This window comes from Hydra viridissima, unplaced genomic scaffold (genome assembly GCF_058129835.1).
Source record: "Hydra viridissima isolate aposymbiotic clone 2 unplaced genomic scaffold, HvirCarnegie_v1 scaffold_7, whole genome shotgun sequence".
In the NCBI taxonomy this organism is placed as follows: domain Eukaryota; kingdom Metazoa; phylum Cnidaria; class Hydrozoa; order Anthoathecata; family Hydridae; genus Hydra; species Hydra viridissima.
In genome coordinates, this window is record NW_028324306.1 from 17,333,472 (window position 1) to 17,353,413 (window position 19,942).

General features: G+C 31.8%; 2 protein-coding genes and 1 long non-coding RNA gene across 3 annotated transcripts in view; all 3 read right to left on the bottom strand.

The window, feature by feature from the left end:
* Positions 1–5,111: 5,111 nt before the first annotated feature.
* LOC149886416 (uncharacterized) overlaps positions 5,112–19,942 on the bottom strand; it is a 204,547-nt gene continuing 189,716 nt past the window's right edge. The window contains exons 2-5 of the long non-coding RNA XR_016454093.1: positions 9,866–11,920; positions 5,915–6,037; positions 5,515–5,580; positions 5,112–5,343 (exon numbers count right to left, since the gene is read on the bottom strand). This is a non-coding gene — a long non-coding RNA (uncharacterized LOC149886416). The remainder of the gene's footprint in view (positions 5,344–5,514; positions 5,581–5,914; positions 6,038–9,865; positions 11,921–19,942) is intronic.
* Positions 7,132–7,884, bottom strand: LOC149886417 (uncharacterized). The gene is made up of 2 exons (XM_090094383.1): positions 7,479–7,884; positions 7,132–7,178 (listed from the first exon to the last, which is right to left on the bottom strand). The coding sequence occupies exons 1-2, from the start codon at positions 7,882–7,884 to the stop codon at positions 7,132–7,134; spliced, it is 453 nt and encodes a 150-aa protein (XP_089950509.1).
* On the bottom strand, positions 8,131–13,403 carry LOC145188256 (uncharacterized). The gene is made up of 2 exons (XM_090094384.1): positions 13,317–13,403; positions 8,131–8,901 (listed from the first exon to the last, which is right to left on the bottom strand). The coding sequence occupies exons 1-2, from the start codon at positions 13,401–13,403 to the stop codon at positions 8,140–8,142; spliced, it is 849 nt and encodes a 282-aa protein (XP_089950510.1). The 3' UTR covers positions 8,131–8,139.

A 19,942-nucleotide genomic window follows, 5' to 3' on the forward strand; every position in this document is an offset into this window, starting at 1 on the left:
AAAAGGAATCTAATTTTCTCTGCATTAAGATGTTTCAATGAGATGCACTAATCGCTTTGCATTTTTGTCCTCTGCTAACCACATTAGCAACAGTCCCAAAAAAAAATTATAGTTTATTTTGTTTCAAGAACAGAAATGTTTTTATTATCTATTTTCAACTTTATTTACAAATTTGATTGTTTAATTTGCTCCAATTACTCAAAAACAATGGCCTAAATTGTTATTGTATAACTTTTTTTATTGCAGTCAATTTTAAGCATCATTTGATCTATTGTCTAAAATTCAATAGATTTGACAAACAATTTATTCACCAACAAACAGATTCTTAAAACTATACTTGATAAGAAATTAAAAACAAAATTCAACTATTTTAATTGACAACTCAATTTTTTTATGCAATTTGTAAAACTATGGGTTTTTTTTAAGTTAATATTATTTTTTTGTATACAATTTCTATTATATTGCACTAGTACCTTAAAAGTTTTCCAAAGCTGCTATTCTTCAACCATATCCAGTATGTTTCAAGTTTCGATGGCTCGGGATCAATCAATCTTGATAATTCAGAGCTTGGTTGATTATTTTTTCTAAGCAGTGTACTATCAATAGAACAATTAAGATAATTATCAATATCCATAGTGTCCGCACAGCTTTCTTTCTTCTCTTCAACAGTTATTGATATGACATCATGGGAAACTCTGTAAACAAATAATAAAATTTATCAACTTAACTGATACACGAGGCTTTCTAGGATCAAACAAAAATTTTCAGGTCAAATATGTTTTTATTTTCAATAATATTTGTAAAAAAAAGTTAGAAAAGGAGATAGCAGTAAAATTTTATGAAGTTTATAACTATGCAAATCAGTATTTGGTGGCATAGTCTATTGAGACAATCGCAACAGCAAATTTTTGATGCATTGAGTCAAAAACCTTCTCTATTTTTGGTGTGAAGCTGCAATTGGGGGAAAAAAGGGATTTACATCAAGAATTTTTTTTGGACCAGTTTAAAGCACAGACTTTATTAGATGTGATCCAACTTTTCTCTGCCTTTGAAGTGTTTTTAGGGTCTTTATCTTGCTGGAAACATTATTATTGACCCATTTTTGCTTCCACAAATAGTAGCATATATCTTTTCATGAAATCAGCATAGAATTTGGCATCCATGATGCCCTCAACTTAAACAAATAGTCATACATAACTATAAGCAAAACATCATCACATGGCACTACCACCTCTGTGTTCAACAGTTGGTACAGCGTTCCAGGGATCTTTTCATTTGCTTTTCGGATGTATAGCATACCTGTTAGATGAAAACTTTACTTTAATTTCGTTTATTTCAGTATAAATACTCTTTCGAAAATTTATTTAAGCTATATTTTTCAATAAAATATGCTGAAAAAACTTCTATGCAAATTAAAGAACTTCAAAAAACTAATTGAAAAATAAAGAGTGAAATTAATTTTAGGTTCACCTTTTTTTAAAAAAATACAAACTAAATGCAGGTATTTATCAAAACTAAATAACTTAGGACCAATCAAAAATATATTTGCTTGGGTAAGCATTTCACAAAACAAAGAATGGTTTAGACATTTTCTCTTAAATGGTTTAAAAAAACGATAGAAAAAATATTTTTGACCACTACTGTAAGTAATGGCATTGTTGATCTCAACCTAAATATTTGAGCATATTTATTTATAAAAAAGTGGAACAAAAACCTGCAAAAAAAAGTTTGTTTACAAAATTCAAAATGTTTCTGAAATTGAATAACTTAAACATATTTCTTTAAAATCGAAGCTTATGCTTTTAAAGAATGAGAAAGTAAATAGATTGTCTAGATGGAAATAAATTTAAAAATCTTTAACAAGCCAATAAACAGTTTTTTTTAAAACATTAAAAAGTATACAATAAACATTAGGCTATAATTGAAGTTACTGAAACAAACAACTTTAGCTGTATCAGATCTGGAAAAGCTCTAAAAACTTTCTATTTTTAAAAAGTTTTACCTCAAAAAAAGCTAAATCTCGACCTCCATGTTTCTGGAAAAAGATGAACCTTTTTACAGTTTTGACTTTTGGTCTGAATGTCATCTTTTTAAAAAAGCTAAGCTTTTTAGAAGCAGCACATTTTTAAAAAGCTAGACTCTAGTCAATGTAAATTTGTTTCATCCTTTCAAGAGATTGCACAGAATTGCTAATCTGTTAAAACTTTTCTTTTAATAACTTGTTCAGTTGTTGTTTTTATATTTTTTAAGTAAAAAAATTATAGATAATGATAATAACCTTGTCTCACTAAATGTTTGCCATTTTAAATGCATATATTTATATTTCAATCTGTTTAAAAAAGAAGTTCGTAATTTCTTATATTATTTGTTTATTATTTGTACTAAAAAACCAAACCTCAATGCTTTTATTTACAATTTATAACATAGCGTTTCTTTTTTTTTTCTAATCAGCAGATAGCAAAATAGTTAAAAAATTTTTTTAAGCAATTAAAAAGCAAAACTTTTTTCGAAGACAAGGTACTAGATTTTATGAACTCAGACTATTTGAAAGATGGAACTTCAAATAAACTTTTCTTAAAAAATGTTATTTTGACTTTTGAAAAAGTTGGACATTTTCAAAGGTTGTGCTTTAAAAAGGTTCAATTTTTTAAAAAAAGGACGTTTTGACTTTTAAAAATTACTTATTGAAAGGCAGTGCTTCGCTTTTTTGTCTTAAACTATGTTATACTTTTGAAAGAGTCAGAACTTTAAAAAGTTCGACATTTCTTAAGTCAAGGATTAGGAAAAGTGTAAAACACACAAATATCCCAACAATCATATTGTTGTTGAATTGTTACTTTTTTCAATTTTTTTTTTTTTTGCGTGAACATTTAAGTATAAGCAATCAGGCATATATATATATATATATATATATATATATATATATATATATATATATATATATATATATATATATATATATATATATATATATATATATATAACACTGGATGTGATGATAGGGCGACAGTGTAACTTTGTAAGTTTAAGGCGACATTTTTTTTTTTGTTTTATTTTTATGATTGATGATTATATCTATAGAATATAACTCAAAAGCATAAAAAAGGTTGTTTTTATCTTGTTTTCATCAACAACGGCTGAAATTTAAAAGATTTAAAATATGCTGTCGCCTTAAAGTAATACAAACACTAATTGAACATTAAAGCGACTTGTCTATGTCGCCCTAATAGCCTTTTAGGTTTTCGAACCTTTTTCATTTGAATCGTTATTTGATTTTCACTGAATCACTTCTTAAATAAAAGTTTCTTCAATTTAGAACTATTTTTTTTAGTTTTGCTAATAATTATTATTTAAATTTTACGACATTTGTTTTTAAAAAGTATTTGGCTTAGTTTAAATGACAATTTGAAGCATACACAGCTTTACAAGTATGTATGATCAAATTTATTAAACAAACAAAACTAATTTTTTAAATAAAAATAACTTAAATGTGTGAGAGAAGACTGTTAAACTTTTCTGCCTTTTTATTAAACGGGGATAGTCTTTTGCTGGGTCGCTTTCAGCGGAGTAACTTAAGAGTTTTCAATTCCCATCCATTTTTTTCCCCCATCTTTTGAACAATTACCCCCATCTTTTGAACAATTACCCCCTCCACATTTCCTGAAGTTCCCATTATCCACCCGAAAATGCTTTGAAATCTTCATTTATCTTTTCCAGATTTTCATCACATGTTTCATTCTGACCAAAAAATATAGCTTTATCCTTAAAGGAGCACATTCATTAGAATTTCTCCATCCTCCTCACTTTTAAACATTTTTATTTTATGATCGTTTTTACTGCAATTAATAGAATAGAGAGATCCTTTATGTGTTAGTAAAAGAGCTTTCTGCACTTGCTCAATGCGAAAAAAACTAAAAAGGCAGTTACTCTCACTCAATGTTATATATTTACTAGATGACTAACTCGCGCTGCCGTTATGAAGCAAATTTTTTTTTGCTTCATAACGGCAGAGCAAAAAAAAAATTTGCTTCATAACGGCAGCGATTTTCTGCTGGCAAAACAACCAGCAATGTTGTTTTGCCAGCAGAAAATCGCGAAATGATAAAAAACAACCAACAGATATTTTTGTCGGTTTGATTAGAATATAGGTTTAAGAATTGGTGAAATTGTAATTATTTTTTGAAATTTTGCAGTATTTAATGCTTTGTAGTTATAGTTATTTAAAAGTAACTTATACGTTACTTTTGATTTGCTGATATAAATAAATTTGGTTTACATTTTTCAATGAATTTTATGCGGAGTTAGATATCTAGTTAATATAGATCTTTGCTCTCATTTCATTTCCCGATATTTGATGTAACTCGTTGTTAAAATTTTTTATCCAGAAGTTAAACTGAATTAGGAACCTTGAATGTATTTTTTACCAGAATTTTAAATAAACAAATTTAAGTGAAAAGGAGCCTAATAAACGTACGTAAAATTTGCAAATTCTTCAAATGGCATCTGAAGATTGCCGTAGTCCCCGCTCATTTTAATTACGCCGCTGTGAGTTAGTTAAATCGCTGAGTTTAGTTTTAAAAAAAAACAAAAATGTTATATTTCCTTCAGATAGTTTGTAATTTTAACGCATCTGAATACAAAACGTTTTTTGTTACAATTAAAAGTGAAATAAACTCATAACGGCGTGGTGTGAGCTGAAAGTGGTAGTTACATTAAGCATTATAAATTTTTATTTCAGTTGTCATAGCTTAAGAAGCAATAAAGTTTTGTTAACTGAGTTTTCGCTTCAAAAAGAATATACTCATGATGCGGGTTTTTTAGAAACTCGTTGTAAAGTCAGAAAGTGTTTCTTAATTTGTTAGTTCCCTGAACAGCTCGCATCACAGATATTCACATTTTTTTTTTTTTTTTTTCATTTAAAAATTGATAGTTTGACAATTTTTTGATCATGGAATATCAAAACCTAGACGTTAACTACATTAGAAGAAAAAAAAGTTAATAACATGTATTATCTCTTAAGATAATTTCATATAATTGACGCTGAGCACTGGTTATTTTTCTTAATAATGGATAAAGTTTCTCGGATGGTCAGTAAAAAATTTAGTCCAATAGATGAATTTATTTATGTTATCTTAAATGTTACAAAAGATTCTGCTCTGAGTAAAAGGTACAAAAAAAGTGTTTCTGTCCATGACATGCTGCTTTTGATTAACAACTAAAGAAAAAGGTTTTCTCATTTTGACTTTCAACGCTATTATTCGTGTTACATCCGCCAGTTACCAATCTTGTCACCTTGCCTAACCCAATGTTTTTCTCTTGTATTTCGTTTTGTGCTTTTATCTGCTAAAAAAAACAAAAAATACTAAACAGTTACTTTTCTTTTCATATCCTACATTTTATCTTGAATTTAAAAGTATGTAAAATGTAAATAAACCTAATAATATCTATCGGAAAATATTGGAAATTATTTAACAAACATATATTTTAAGATTTTTTCAATATTTCTAAGCTTACTTCTTGTTTCTGAAGTTTTTTCCAATTATCACTAAAAGATATTATCTTCCCAACACATATATGAGACTAAAAAAATAATGTAAAATCAGTAAAAAAAAATTTGAAATATAATAAAGTAGAGTAAAACTAATTTTTCAAAATTTTTTTTTGATTTGACAAAAACTTTGGTTTTCTTTAGATCTTAAAGCATTTTTTAAAATTTAATTAGAACTCTTAAAATGCATCTCTTTCATTGCATTTTAACTTATGATATGCTTTTGGACAGCAACAGTTTTTTTTTTGTATTTTTAAAGGTTTAATGGTGAAGTTAAGAGGAAGTAGAATAATAAAAAACCTGTTCACTGTGCCTCAGTTTTCATTCAGAAAATAGAATTAAATACTTAACAAGCACTTGCTTTACTTTCATATTTCGCTGCATATTTGGTTATCTTTTTATAATGATGATCAAGATATTTTCTTCTTAATACGATATATGGAACAGATGTGCTTATTAAATCTAAAAAACAAAATACTAAACAAAATACTAAACAAAATACTAAAATTACAGCATAATGCAGAAATATTGAACAAGATTGAACTGATGAGCCGTCAAGTTTTTATATATATATATATATATATATATATATATATATATATATATATATATATATATATATATATATATATTATATATTGTTTATCAGTCAAAAGAAATATACTTTATGAGTAGAGATTATATGAATTAAAACTTCTGATATCTTATTGTGTAACTATTTTGGTATTTTACAAATTTAATTTACATATTCAAGATAATTATTTTTAAAAAAAAAGCAACTGTTTTTCTGTTGCCTTTTTTTTGAATAAATTTTTGAAGATTTTGAAATTTGTTTTATATTTTTGTAAATTGTATATTTTTATAAATTGTATAATTGTACGCTTTTTATAACTGTATTATTATTATAGAAATGGTACATAAATTACTGAAAATGAAAAATTCTCACTAGGATTTAAAAAATCATCACATGAACTTTACGCCATTTGTTTCTGAGTGTAAAAACCCTTTGTTTATTTATGCTTTCTTAAGTTTTTGTTTGTTCTGGAATTTTTTTAACTAGTGGATTTTTTTACAGTACCAAATGCTACTTCCACAGTTTCAAACAACAATGTCTTCTAGCTGAAAACTGTTTTTAGCATAAAATAACTTTAAAAAAACTTTTGGTATTTTTGGGGGAGAATTAATATTGAATTAAGTTTAACAATTAAACTTGATTCCATTATGAATTTAATTATGTTTAACGTTGTATAACAGTAACTTTTATGTGACTTTGTTGAGATGCTACAGTTGCAAAACTGAGATTGTTTATATACAACTGAAGAGATGTTTTCTTGCAGAATATAATGGTTAAAATTTATATTAGAATTGTTAAATATCTAGGAATTTGTTAAAAATTGTTGAAAAATTGGTACTGTAAAATGAGGTGACTTTGGGCCAAATTTAAAATCTTTTTTTTTTCAAAATTTAATTATAAATGATTAATATGTTGATATAAATTGCATTAGGTGTGCACGATGTCAAAGAAATAAATAATTAAAATAAAAAACAAAAGTTTTATACCTTTTACCCAATTTTTTCAATTTTTACGGTGAGTCAAAGTCACCCCTATAGTGGTGGTGACTTTGGCCACCTAAAAGCAAATTATAATTATGGATTATTCGTTTCATAATTTACATATTCACAGATACATGGATATAAGGTGATATGTTTTTAAGGCAAAAAAATATTAAAAACAAAAGCTTGAAGCTAACTTACACATTTAATTAAGATCACACAGAAATCTTGATAATATTTAAAACTCAAAAACTATGCATCAATCATCAAACTATAAGAGCTAGAGTTATTTAATAAGTTATCTGTAATTATTTGCTGTTCAAGAGTGGATACCTTTGTTTTTTTTGCAAAAGTCATTTTTTTTTCTCTTTCTTACTTGTATTTATAGCTGCTTCCATATTAACTACATCAATTGATGATACACTTTTTCCTGGGACAACAGAGACTTTATGTCGCTTTTTATTAAGGGGTATATGATCATCACCTCTAGCTTCAACTAAATGTTGTATGAAAGAATCGCTGACAAGAGAACCTATTTCTACATCGACATCTTCATTTGTAAATGTTCGTTTAGGAAGTCTATCTAGTACCTGTTTTCGATCAAGTGGGTATAATCCAGTTTTTCTGAAGCCTGCCTTCATACTTTCACAACCAGGTTCTTTAATTTTTTTCATGAGACATTTAACCAATGCTGGAAACTGGTCTTTTGGAAGGGAAGGAGCTTTACGTCCTTTGCCACTTTCCTTCCAAGTTATTAATACTTTTCTCCACTGAGCTTTCATTGGTCAAAAATATGCAACATCCAATGGCTGCATTAAATGCGTGGAGTTTGGAGGAAGTGCAATAAACTTAATGTTGTTTTCTTCACACAAAGACAGTACATATGTATTTATATGTGACGACAAATTGTCTCCAATTAGAACATGTTTTCCAGGAGTTTTTTTTAGTTTAGGTAACAATAAAGATTCAAACCAATCTGTAAAACAACTGGAGTCAAACCATCCACTCTTTGAGCGGTTATAACGTGCTCCTTTTGGTCAATTTTCTGTCCAAGTTGTCCACATCGAATCAACTTTATATACAATATATGGAGAAAGGATATGCCCTTCTGCATTACCACAATACATCAAAGATGTAGCAGACTTTGTTGAATTTATTATCCTCTCAGGATATTTTGATCCTCGCTTTGTTATTACTAGTTTATTACCAGGGTCATCGGTGAAATTAGTTTCATCGTAATTCCAAATGTTTGATGGAGGAACCCCTGCCAGTTCAGGAGTGATATTATCAAAAAAGTTAATATTAACAGTACCTACTTCTGCCCTCTTTCTTTTAATGTTACTTGCAAATCTAACACTTAACTGTTCATTTCTCTTAAAGAATGATTTTACCCATTCAATACCAGGCATATTTCCTGCAAATTGCCTAATAAACATTCCTTTACGGTCTGCATAAGACTTCACAATACTTCGTAAATCATAACAGTCAACTGGGAATCCAAAAGAAGACAAAGCTATAACATAGTTTGCAAAAATTTCTTCTTCAATTTCACTAAATATTGTGCAACCCCCTGGTTTTTTATTATGTAAACCTTTCAAGTTATTTTTTATTGCTGATAGAGGAACTTTAAAGGTTAAGCAAGCATCTGTTAGTGTTAAATTACCACTTCTTACTTCTTTTAAACATTTGGTTAATGCTTCCTGGGTGTATGGAATATAATCACGACTCCCAGCAACACGTTTATATGTTCTTGGCATGTTTTCTTTGATATAAGTATGATTATTAATTAGTATTTTGTCCTAAAAACCAAAATTTAAAATTAAATAAATAAAATTTTATCTGTAGACAACATTTTCTGAAAAAAAAAAAGTCAAAAATATTGTGTTGAAAATCAAATAATTACATTTTTTCACTAAGGTTAAAGTCACCCCAAATTGTGGCCAAAGCCACCCCATAAACTTTAATTAATGTTATTTTTAATTAGAAGTGTTATAAATTTGGCAACTATTGTACAAAACTCATCCTATATAAATATACTATTAGTTATAACATCACAACCCACTCAAATATTAACAGCATTTTCAACCAACTCAGAATTTTGCAGCATATAAATTTAACAATTTTTATAGACTCTAATAAACAAACAAAAAAATATATTAATAAATCCGCAAACTGCAATTAATATAAGTAATAAATAAACAGAATAACTTTACTTTTAAGATAAACTTAAATTTGGAGGAAGCCGCAAAAGTACAAAGTAGTTTTTAAAAGTTAAAACTTTTTTTTATAAATTAGCCAAAGTCACCTACCAGGCCAAAGTCACCTCATTTTACGGTAAATATCTTGAAAAAACAGTTTATTTAGTTCTGTGGTAAACTATTTTAATTTAAAAAATTAAAGAACTTTATGCAATCATTTATATTATTGAATATCATTAATTCAATAATTAAAGTATATTATTAAATCAACAAATAAATCACATTCTAACAACATATTTCTTGATGATAAAAATGATTACATGAAGATCTTTCAGTTTATTTTATCAGTAAACATAAAATTGCAATAATAATATATTAGCGAAAAAAAAAAGGTTACTTTCCCAAATATTCATTAAAGCATTGCTTTCAAACTCATAGAGTTTAGCCAATTTAAATGCAAGTGGGATCTCATAGCTCCATAGCTGCATCTGAACTCAATTATTCAGTTAAAGTTAAATTTTTATTAACTGAAACTGGAGAACAGTACTTTAACAAAGAAAAATACAGAAGGAAATAACTTATTTCCTTCTGTAATTAATAATTCTGAACCAAAATGTGCCCAAAGGATGGACAGGGGAGGAAGGAGCACCGAAGGAGCGAACAAAATGAGCAAGGAGGGAGTGGGGTTGGTTGAATTCAGATGGTTTACAACTTACATTATAAGGGAGGGGAAAGGAGTTTGAAAAATGCATTTTCGTGCTAAAAATGAAGATAGGGGGTAACTGTAATAATATATTAACGGCAAGAGGACAGGGTTATACCGCCAAATCATTTTCTTATGCAACTGAGATATGCTTATTATGATTTCAGTTTTAGAAAGAGTTTAAAATGTTGATTTATATGGAAACATATATAAATAATCAGTCAACTAAATAAAAAATCAGTTGCTACGGACCGTAGCCATTATTAAAATTTGAATTTTTTAAAGTTACTACTGCGCTTGCGTATAATAACTTGACCTAGGTCCTTTAATTTTTTCCATGGTAACGGTCTTAGCAACAGGGACGCCTGTATTTTGACCCCTTCTCTGGCTCAAATAAGCGAATTTTTGTTTCTTGTTGTGTTTTGTTGGACGTGAGTTATGCTTTAATTTCTTCCACAAATAGTGATGTGCATTGTGAGTTACGGAAATTGAGAACAATCTGATCTGTAAGTGCATACAGTGAAAAAACCTCCTAAATGTAAAATATCTCGAGTCAAAGTGTTCATACTATCAATGTTTGTATAGTATTTTATAAAAACAATAAGAAGTCTGATCCTAATCATGTTCAATGTAATCGCAATATAAATCAAGCTGTTATTATGTCGGTCGCCGCGTTTTCATGTCTTTCGCTTGCAGAGATTTTATCGACTTTTAGTGTGGTCTGATTGCGCAGCGTAGTTTTGGAATTTTTATTAAAGTAGAAGTAGGTATGTGCGTATCTGCGATTTATGGTACCGATTTTAAAGTTAAAATCTGACCATTTTTTTACCGCATGCTCGAGGTAGGTTACTAACGTTTTTAGTGGTTTCATTGCTATTGAAAACTTCATTCCTGTTCTGGAAGTGACTTGACATTGAAGAGATGATGGGTTTTTTTTCTAACTTTCGAATCAATTTTATATATCTATTTTCTATGTACCTGCCAAATTTTATTAAAAAATAATGACACGCTCATACTCTATTTTTGCACGCAGTAAAGGTACCAAATATTCTTCTGTTGGAGAGGTTGGGGGGAGGGGGATTCAAGAGTATGAACCTTTTTATATATTTGACTTTTTTATTCATTAAAAAATTGTTTTTTTAGAAAAATGAAACTTTATTTAAAATATTGGTGATTTTTTTAAAGCATTCAAAACATGATTTACACACAAAAACACAAAAAAAAAAACCTCATTCTGTTGTTAGTTGAATAAAAATATGACCAAGGCAAAGTAATGCGCTAAAAACTAAACAATGAAGTTCTACTATATAACCACCGTAAGCCGAACGCTAACTTTTTAAGTTGGTTGCAGTTCTCTTAAGCATTCCTTATAATGAATTTTTGTCATTAAAGTGGGCATAACTTTTAGTAGAATCATTAGTTTTTTATGAAATTTTCACCATCGTTATTCTGATTTTAAGCTCTTTACAATGATGTAAAATAGTTAAATAGCTAAATAGTTTAAAAATTTTGTACACATACCTAGTAGAAGTGAAAAAGTTGAGCAACGTGAATATTTTCGACTTTGTTTTTTTTAGTTATGCAACCGTGAGAGCTTTCTCTTTGTTCTAAACTTTACGCAATCTTTAGTGTTTAGTTGTTTTTTTGAGAACGTTTTTATATACTTTGAATTAAAAGCAAAAGTTGGCTTACGAAAGCTATTTTTATTCTCTTTACTTATTTATATATTTTAATGACAAGTCAAATGTATAACTAAAATTGTGATGAAAATTTTGTTAAAACCTTTTTTCCTTATAGAGAACGCTAAAAACCTTATTGCTAAGTTTTTTGTTTTAGCTGAAGTTGTGTTTGCTGTGAATTAGTCTTATGAGAACTTTTTTTAATTTGGGTTAAGCTGAGGGTTCAATTGATATCAACCTATTTTGAAATTAAGAAAAGATTATGTTTTTTTTTGGGAAAATAAGTAGTACAGTTCAGGTAATTTTTTTTGGTTATAGCATTTAAAGTAATCACTAAACTATTTTGCGTTTGGTCAAGAAATAACTTGGTAAGTTTATTTTTGTTTTGAATTATTTTTCTTATTGTTAAAGTATTTAGTTTTTAACTAAAGTTTTAGTTGTAAGTATTTCTAATTAATTTTTCGGTAATAAGATGTTAACACATCATATTAAACTTATGAAGCCATTGCTTGTTAGGTTATCGTTCTTTTTTTTATTGCACTCAACCTTATAAACTCTTGATAAGTAGTTCCAAAGCAAAATACACCCCAGTTTTTATGCTGTTTAGTTCATAAATTTTATTTATTTTTATCATCTTTTGTTTTTTAGTGAGTAGGTTATCAACCGATATGATGTTTCAAAGGGCTGTAAAGGCTTAAATATCAAATAAAAAGACAGATGACATTAAAGTATGCATTCCATAATTATGACTAATAAATTTACTTATGCTTTTAATAGCTTTATTTTTGTTAAAACATTTGGTATGAGTAATTAAGTATCATAGTGCGTCTTTCGGGAAGATAGGGGGAGGGGGAATGAAGATATTTTGAGTACTTCAAAGGAGCGGTTTTATTTTATTTTATTTATTTTTAATATTTAGGTTAAAGATAAAAGTGATATGCTCCATGCGAAGAAGTAAAATTTTTCTTTTATTGTCTTGAGCTGAGTAAGGTTATTTAAACAGAAGCGCACCCTTGTACAAGTACATACGCAAATTAAACAAGAGGAGGTAAATGTGTATCATCTTCGAACATAAAGATTTACCGAATAAGTTGATTTTCGACAGGGCATGATATACTAGTCTTGTAAATAATGGTATAAATGTAAAATGCTAATAAGTAAAATTTCATTAATATTTACCACCAAAGCAGTAAAGGACAAAACTACATGACTTATGTAATGATCTTATAAATTTTTTCATGGAATGTTTCGTTTTTACATTTTCATGTCTTCTAATGATTTCATTTAGCATTTCCTGCATTTTTACCAGTCTAACGACTTTAAATTTTTTTCCTATGTATTTCAATACTTAATTTCAGTTTTTACTTGTATTATTAATTATCAATTTAAATCGCGATTACTTATACTATTACGATATTGTTTCAACTTTATAAAAAGTAAACTTTTCATTCTATAGTTTTTTATTTCAAATAATTTTTATGAACTTTATTTTTAATTGTTATTGACTTTATTTGTTACTTTCGTTAAAGCAGGTTTACTTTGACTAGTTATTTGATTTTTCGGTAATTTCTTAAAGGAGACATTTTTAAAATACAATAAAAAATTTCGATTAACTTTTTATTGGAATTATTTACGTCAATTTCTTCTTTTATATAGTCATCCCATTCAACATCTGAACCATCTAGGATAAATTCAGCTTTTTTAATGTTTTTAAAGCACATTTTCCTACTAATAGGTTCAGTTAAAGTTTGCGTTTTGAAATGGTAGTACCAAGTATTTAAAGCGTTGACTTTTCCATGTGTCAGTTTGTCAACTCGATTACATTTTATGTGTATCTCTATATAGTGCTAACTTGAAAACCATACTTTTTAGTTGATTTCTCCATTTCGAAAAGAGAAAATATGCTTTCGATGCTAAGATTTCTATGTCAATCCAACTAAAACTATAAAGGAAGGGCAGCTTGTCCTATTGTATTTGGGACCAGTTTCCTTTTTTTTCCAGAAATTATATACTTCACGAACTTCAAAAAGAAAACTAAAATCGCCACTCCATCCTGGATTTTCACGCGTTAACACTTTTTCTTTGCGAAAGTAACTTTTTGTAAATCTTCATATTCTGCTAAAACGTCTTTAATAAGGTGATAGCTGATATTAGTTGACTGAATCTATTTGGAACAAGGAACCCAACAAGTGCCGAAGAACAAGATCAAAAATGCAATGTTGAAAACAGTAACCTGAGCCTCGTCTTTTGTCTGACCTGTCTTTGGAGTCTAGAAACAGAACCATTATTGTGACCTGTATAACAAATGTTCACAACAACCTGTTTAATTTTAACCTGTATAGACTGCTGTAGTATCAGAAGTAATCATTTTGACACTACTCTATTCATTGTATTTATCCAATTGACACTTCTCCATGCATTGTAATCATCAAATTGGGCAAGAGCTGTGAGCTGCTCCTCTACATATTAAACTATAGGAACCAAGCTTTATTTAATTTGTTATTTTTATTCTCAGCGACTATGACAGTCATGCATTCTTAAAGAATCTTGGGAAAAGTGATGGCGATATCAATTACATATCTAATAATGAAGAAAAATACGTCAGCTTAACAAAAGATGTTGATGATAAAGGAAAGTACAAATCCCAACTTAGATTTATTGAAAGTTTTGACATATAGCAATCATGGCTAGATCAAACTAGTAACTACTATGAAAGGGGAGTTCTGGGACAAAACCTTTTGCATCTCCGTTCTGAATTTTTTCTATAATTGAGGGATGAAAATTTTTGTGATAAAAATTTCCGATGAAGAGGTGAGGGTAAAACGTTTTATTTTTTCATGACGTGAAAACGCGTAATGAAAAAAAAAATTTAATTTTTGTAGAGGTGCTGAAATCGTTCGCGAAAAAGAAATTTTTTCAAGCTTGAGAAATAGGCGTAATAAAGCACCTGTCCGAGCAAAAGGTAAAAGCTTCCGGATTGACCGACTTGCGCGTCACCCGAGTTGAGCGTGACGACGAGCCTTCTTCCGGATGAAACGCTGGGCATGGAGTCAGCTTCTCCGAAATTTCTGTAAAAGGAGATGGTGGTGGTGGAGCCGATGGATGCGGTGGATTGGTAGAGAAGGCCTGTGGATTTGTTGTTGAAGGAGGCCACATATGATCCGTTCCATGACGACAAATAAAAATCTTCTAATCATGAGGAGGAAAAGAAGCATGTGCTGTCACCGTCATATCCTGGAAAGTATGTGTAATTGTTTGTGTTGTAAGGAGTCCATGGAGTGAGAACGGTGCCGTTTCCTGGAGGTACATTTCCGTCGTACAATCTGACTCTGGATTCCCGCCAGTTTCCAGAAGAGCCAATGATGTGCATCCGGATGTATTTCAACGACACACCATTTCCTTTTCCGTTGGTGTTCATCAAAACTTATTCGCTTCCGTAAGTGGTGTTCAAATATCTGAACGTATGGCAGTAAAGTTTGAAAAGAGGGATGGTGGCAGGAATGGAAGCAAGAGTGGAAATGAGCGGCTGAATCCAATACGTGATGGCTGTGGCATTTTTGTTCACCAGTTGAATGGAGGCGTCGTTTCTGAAAGGCATGTCCAACGTGAAATATCCTCCCAAGGAAGTGGTGTTAAACATGTTGCATCTTTACAAGGAATTGGCGTAAAAAGCTCCTCCCAATGGTGAAAAAAGCAAATCAGTAACAAGTCCTGTTTGATCCACTCCAATTCCGTCGGTCACCTCAACGTAGTTTCCCACATTAATTTCACCGTCAGTAAAGATTCGAATAAAAACTTGACCTGGAATATTTGTGCCTGAGGTGCTGTATAAAGCCAGCCACAACCTTCTCAGCACTCCTGATTTTCCGGAAAACGCAAACACAGGAGAAGTGGTTAACGCTGCCACGGTCTGAGACTTAAAACCCAAACTGGTGAAGCTCGAGCTTGGAATAACACTGGTCAAGCTCGATTTTTGCAAAAGCAAGTCAACGTAACTTTTTGTCGCTCCGTCTTGTGCGCTTGAAGGGTCGAGCACATTGATCAATTTATGCGAATTCAAGTCCGCGGTTCCCACTGTTGTTCCGCCTGACGCATGCGTGTCGACGTAATTTTTTGAGGCTGAATCCGAAGCAGAAACGGGTTCCGCCATATTGGTCAACATGTGTTGTGTCATGTTGACGTCTGTGTATAAAATATTGGAATAGGCCACTTTTGTGTCGACGTACCCTTTTGTTGCAGCTTCGTGAAAAGTGGTTGGATCAAGAACATTGAGTATTTTGTGGTTGTTTAAATCCAAGGCTCCAGTGATGGTGCTTGATCCGTCCACTTTCACATTCATGCTCAAGCTGACGTCGACGTAATTTTTTGTGGCAGCGTCATGAAGGGCTGTTGGTTCATTAAAATTGATCGCATTGTGAAAATTTAAATCCAAGTCAGCAGCGCCAATCACCGTGCCAGTTCCTCCACCAGCATGCGTGTCGACGTAATATTTTGTGGCGGCGTCGTGTGAGTTGGTTGGTTCTGCCAAATTGATGATTTTGTTCAAATTGAAATCCAAATCTGCAGTGATGGTGCTTGATCCGTCCGTTTTAATATAAACGTTGCTTGCTGAGTCTGCTGCAAGGTTGTCGAAGTAAACGCTGAATTCGTTTCTGTTGAATTTGTCAATCATTTTTTTAAACGGACGAAATTTTTTTTATATTGCAATCACCAAAGGGTGTTGACAGCGTCTTGAAAGCTGTTTCCTTCTTCACATTTTTTCAAGACGTAAAGACACAAGTGACCGCAAAAAGACGTGTTTCCAAATTGAACCCTTTCGCTGTTGTAAACTGGGCTTTTCAAATAGTCGACGAGCTCGACGAGAGGGGGTTGAGCGTAAGAGTCAAAGCTGAACTTTGCATCGCCGTCTTTGTACTAGCACACCCAATGAAACCCTTCTGTGCTCGAATCCCCCGTGTTGACAATGCCGCATTCTTTTCTTCTCGGTTTTTTCGGCAATGTGTCTCTGACAAAAACTCCGCGAAAGTTTTTTATTTTTAATTTTTTTGCTGCTTCAAGCAATTGAAAATAGGTCAAGGCCTCGTTCGGCAAAATAATTCCTTCCATATTGATCATTTTGTTTTTCTTTTTTTTTTTTAAATCTTTTGCTCTCCTCGCTTATTCCTTTGCACTCTGCAATCAATATTTTCGACCTATTTGAGATTTCTTTGTTTTCCTCGATTATCTTTCTGCACTCTGCGATCAACCTTTTTGAAGAACCAGAACCAAAGACAGAGGTCTTTGGTTCTGGTTCTTCCTCTTCCTCTTCCTCGTGTTCTTCCTCTGCCTCTGCCTCTGCCTTGTGTTCCTCTTCGTGTTCTTCCTCGTGTTTTTCCTCGTGTTCTTCCTCGTGTTTTTCCTCGTGTTCTTCCTCTGCCTCGTGTTCTTCCTCTGCCTCTGCCTCTGCCTTGTGTTCCTCTTCGTGTTCTTCCTCGTGTTTTTCCTCGTGTTCTTCCTCGTGTTTTTCCTCGTGTTCTTCCTCTGCCTCGTGTTCTACCTCTGCCTCGTGTTCTGCCTCGTGTTCTTCCTCGTGTTCTTCCTCTGCCTCTGCATATTTTTTCAGTTTGAAATGACCATAAGCCAACGTGTGTATTCCATCTTCCAAAATGATCCTTTTGTCGTCAGCGGCGCTGAGAGAGACTTTGTTGATTTCTTCCGTGTAAACGTCGTGTAAACGGGATCGGAAGACGTTCATTTTGTTTAACTGTTCTTTTTTGCTTTCCAAGCATTTTTTGTACTCACCGTGGGTGATGTATTTTTGGACAACATTTTTTTTTACCCCTTTGCATTTCTTGTGTTCTTTTTCATGGATTTTGTAAGAGTACAATTTTGACCGGAGACCGACAAACTCTTCAATCTGTTTTCCTCCTGTTTCGTCTTTGAACCTCCCAATGACCTTTTTATTTAAGCCAACAGAGAACCCAAAGCTTTGAATGGCTGGATGATCTTTTTCAAAATCGCTCGTGTCGAATTTGCTTTCCACATCGTCAGCAATGTCTTTGTAAAAATCGTCTGTTTCGATTTCGTAAACCAGCGAGTCCGTGTCAGCCATCAACAGCTTTGCTTTGCCGGGATATTTTTTTCTGATTTAATCGTAATGGAACTCAAACATCAAAGTCTTGCTCAAATCCAAGATGGACGACCCCAAAGAAATTGGTTTGATGAAAAAAAGCTTTGTTCTTTTCATGTGAAAAGGCGATCAAGTTTTCATCGAAAATCGTGTGTCGTTCCTAATTGGGTTTGGATGATAATTGAGTTGCTTTTTCCCTTTTTGTGGCCAATCTCACGTCCACTCTCTTTTCAATGTTTTCCATTGTTTTTCCAAACACCGAATTTTTATCAGCTTGAAAAATTCCTTCTCAAACTCGCTGGTGGCTTTTGTTCTCAATTCGGTGTTGAGGTCAATGTACGGTTTCATCCAATCCCGTTGCTCAAATTTTATGCCTCTGTGCACCTTTGAAATTTTCATTCCCAATCGTTCATACAGTTTCAGGTTTTCGCAATGGAGGACGTAATTTTTTTTGCCGTTTAAATTTGGAACGAGCTTGTCCACTTTTTCAATTTTTATTCTTTCAGGAGCAAGAGGATAATCGTTGTGCTCGTCGTGAAGGCTTTCCGGATAATCTCGATCAACCTCCAAAATGCACGGAACCGATTTCCAATCGGAAAGTTCGTCTTCTGTCATCCATTCAAAACCGTTGGTGGGAAGAGGTTTGCACATGTCCCATCCGTACAAGTTGTTGGCGTCCAAGTATTGGATGAACTTAGACGGTTGGCTTGGATCGTACGAGTCGCCCATGTATTTGTTGTTCAATTTTCCATGCCGGTTTGAGATCATGCTTATCCCTCCACGTGTCTGTTTTTGGATAAATCGAATCATGTCTGGATCACTCAACAATTCCAATTTTATTTTTGTTTTTTTTAAACAAGCATTCCAAGCCAACCCGGGAGCTGTATAGTCCCAGGCTGGGTCGAGTCTGTATTCTTTCATGCAAATGTCTCTGAAATTTTCAAAGACATCAGCCAGGATCAAAAATCGGACACGTTGTACAAATCGTGATAATCCCTGAAAGTTTTGCATTTAAACGTGTTCCAAACCTTTGCGCATGCGCATAATCTTCCTCGCTTATCCCATCGCCGCAGAGTTTTGAGAAAAACGCTTCTTTTGGTGGTAATTGAGTTTCTTGAAATTTATCGAACGTGTCCATCAAATCGTATGGGTACACGCCTTTTTTGCGCAACAAATCGAATTTTTCTCCTTCAAAATATTTTGCGAGGTTTTTGAACTGATCTGGCTTTAAATTTTTTGATAAACTGTCCAAACTGGATGCCATGAATCTAAAACTGTCAATGAATCTCAATTCAATTTTTTTGTCTTTCGGTTTTCCGTCTTTTCCAATGTACTCTCCCACTTTTATTTTTTTCAAGAAGCTGATGTACTCTTCCTCGTTGCATGGAATGCAGGTTATTTCTCCACCCAATTTTTTGATAAACAAATGGCGGTCGTAACCCGACAGATTGTGAAAAACGACAGGAACGATTTTTGGGACTTTGTATCTCAGATTGCATTCGTTGTGCGCGACTCCTCGATATTTTCCAGTAAAATGAAAGTGGTCGCGCACTTTTTCTGTATCGAGAATTTTTTCTTCGCAAATGTGACAAACTGTCGCGGTTTTAAAATTATTTTCGTCGTCTTTTGTGAGAACCATATTTTTTTTCTTGATTTTTTCAAAGACTTCTTTTATTTCTTTTTCCAAACTTTCAACAAAAAATTAGGCAACGTCTTGGTTCTCGTTTGACGATTCGGAAAAGGATGGTTCGCCGTCATAAACGGTTTCGTCAAAACATTTGATATAATAGGAAAATGAACTCGGAACGTGTCTTTGAAACTTTTTGGTGCACGACTGGTTTGGGTTTTGTTCGCACGAGTCCATCGGTTTGACAAAACTTTCAAAATCCGCATAAACCACAAATGGGACCCTCATCGACCTTTCTATGTGCTTAAATTTTATGAACGAATTTTTTGGAGGAAGATCCATTCGAACTGCGCTGTGCTCTCTGCAATAGGGTGTATGTTTTGAAAGGCCCTCCTCGCTTTTCATCCCCTGCAGGCAGTTTCTGCAAAAATATTTTTTCCTGTTTTTTTTGGATGCTTGGGAGGAAATGAGTCGACTTAGATTTTTGATCAGACAATAATGGTTCGTTTTTTCATCTGAAATGA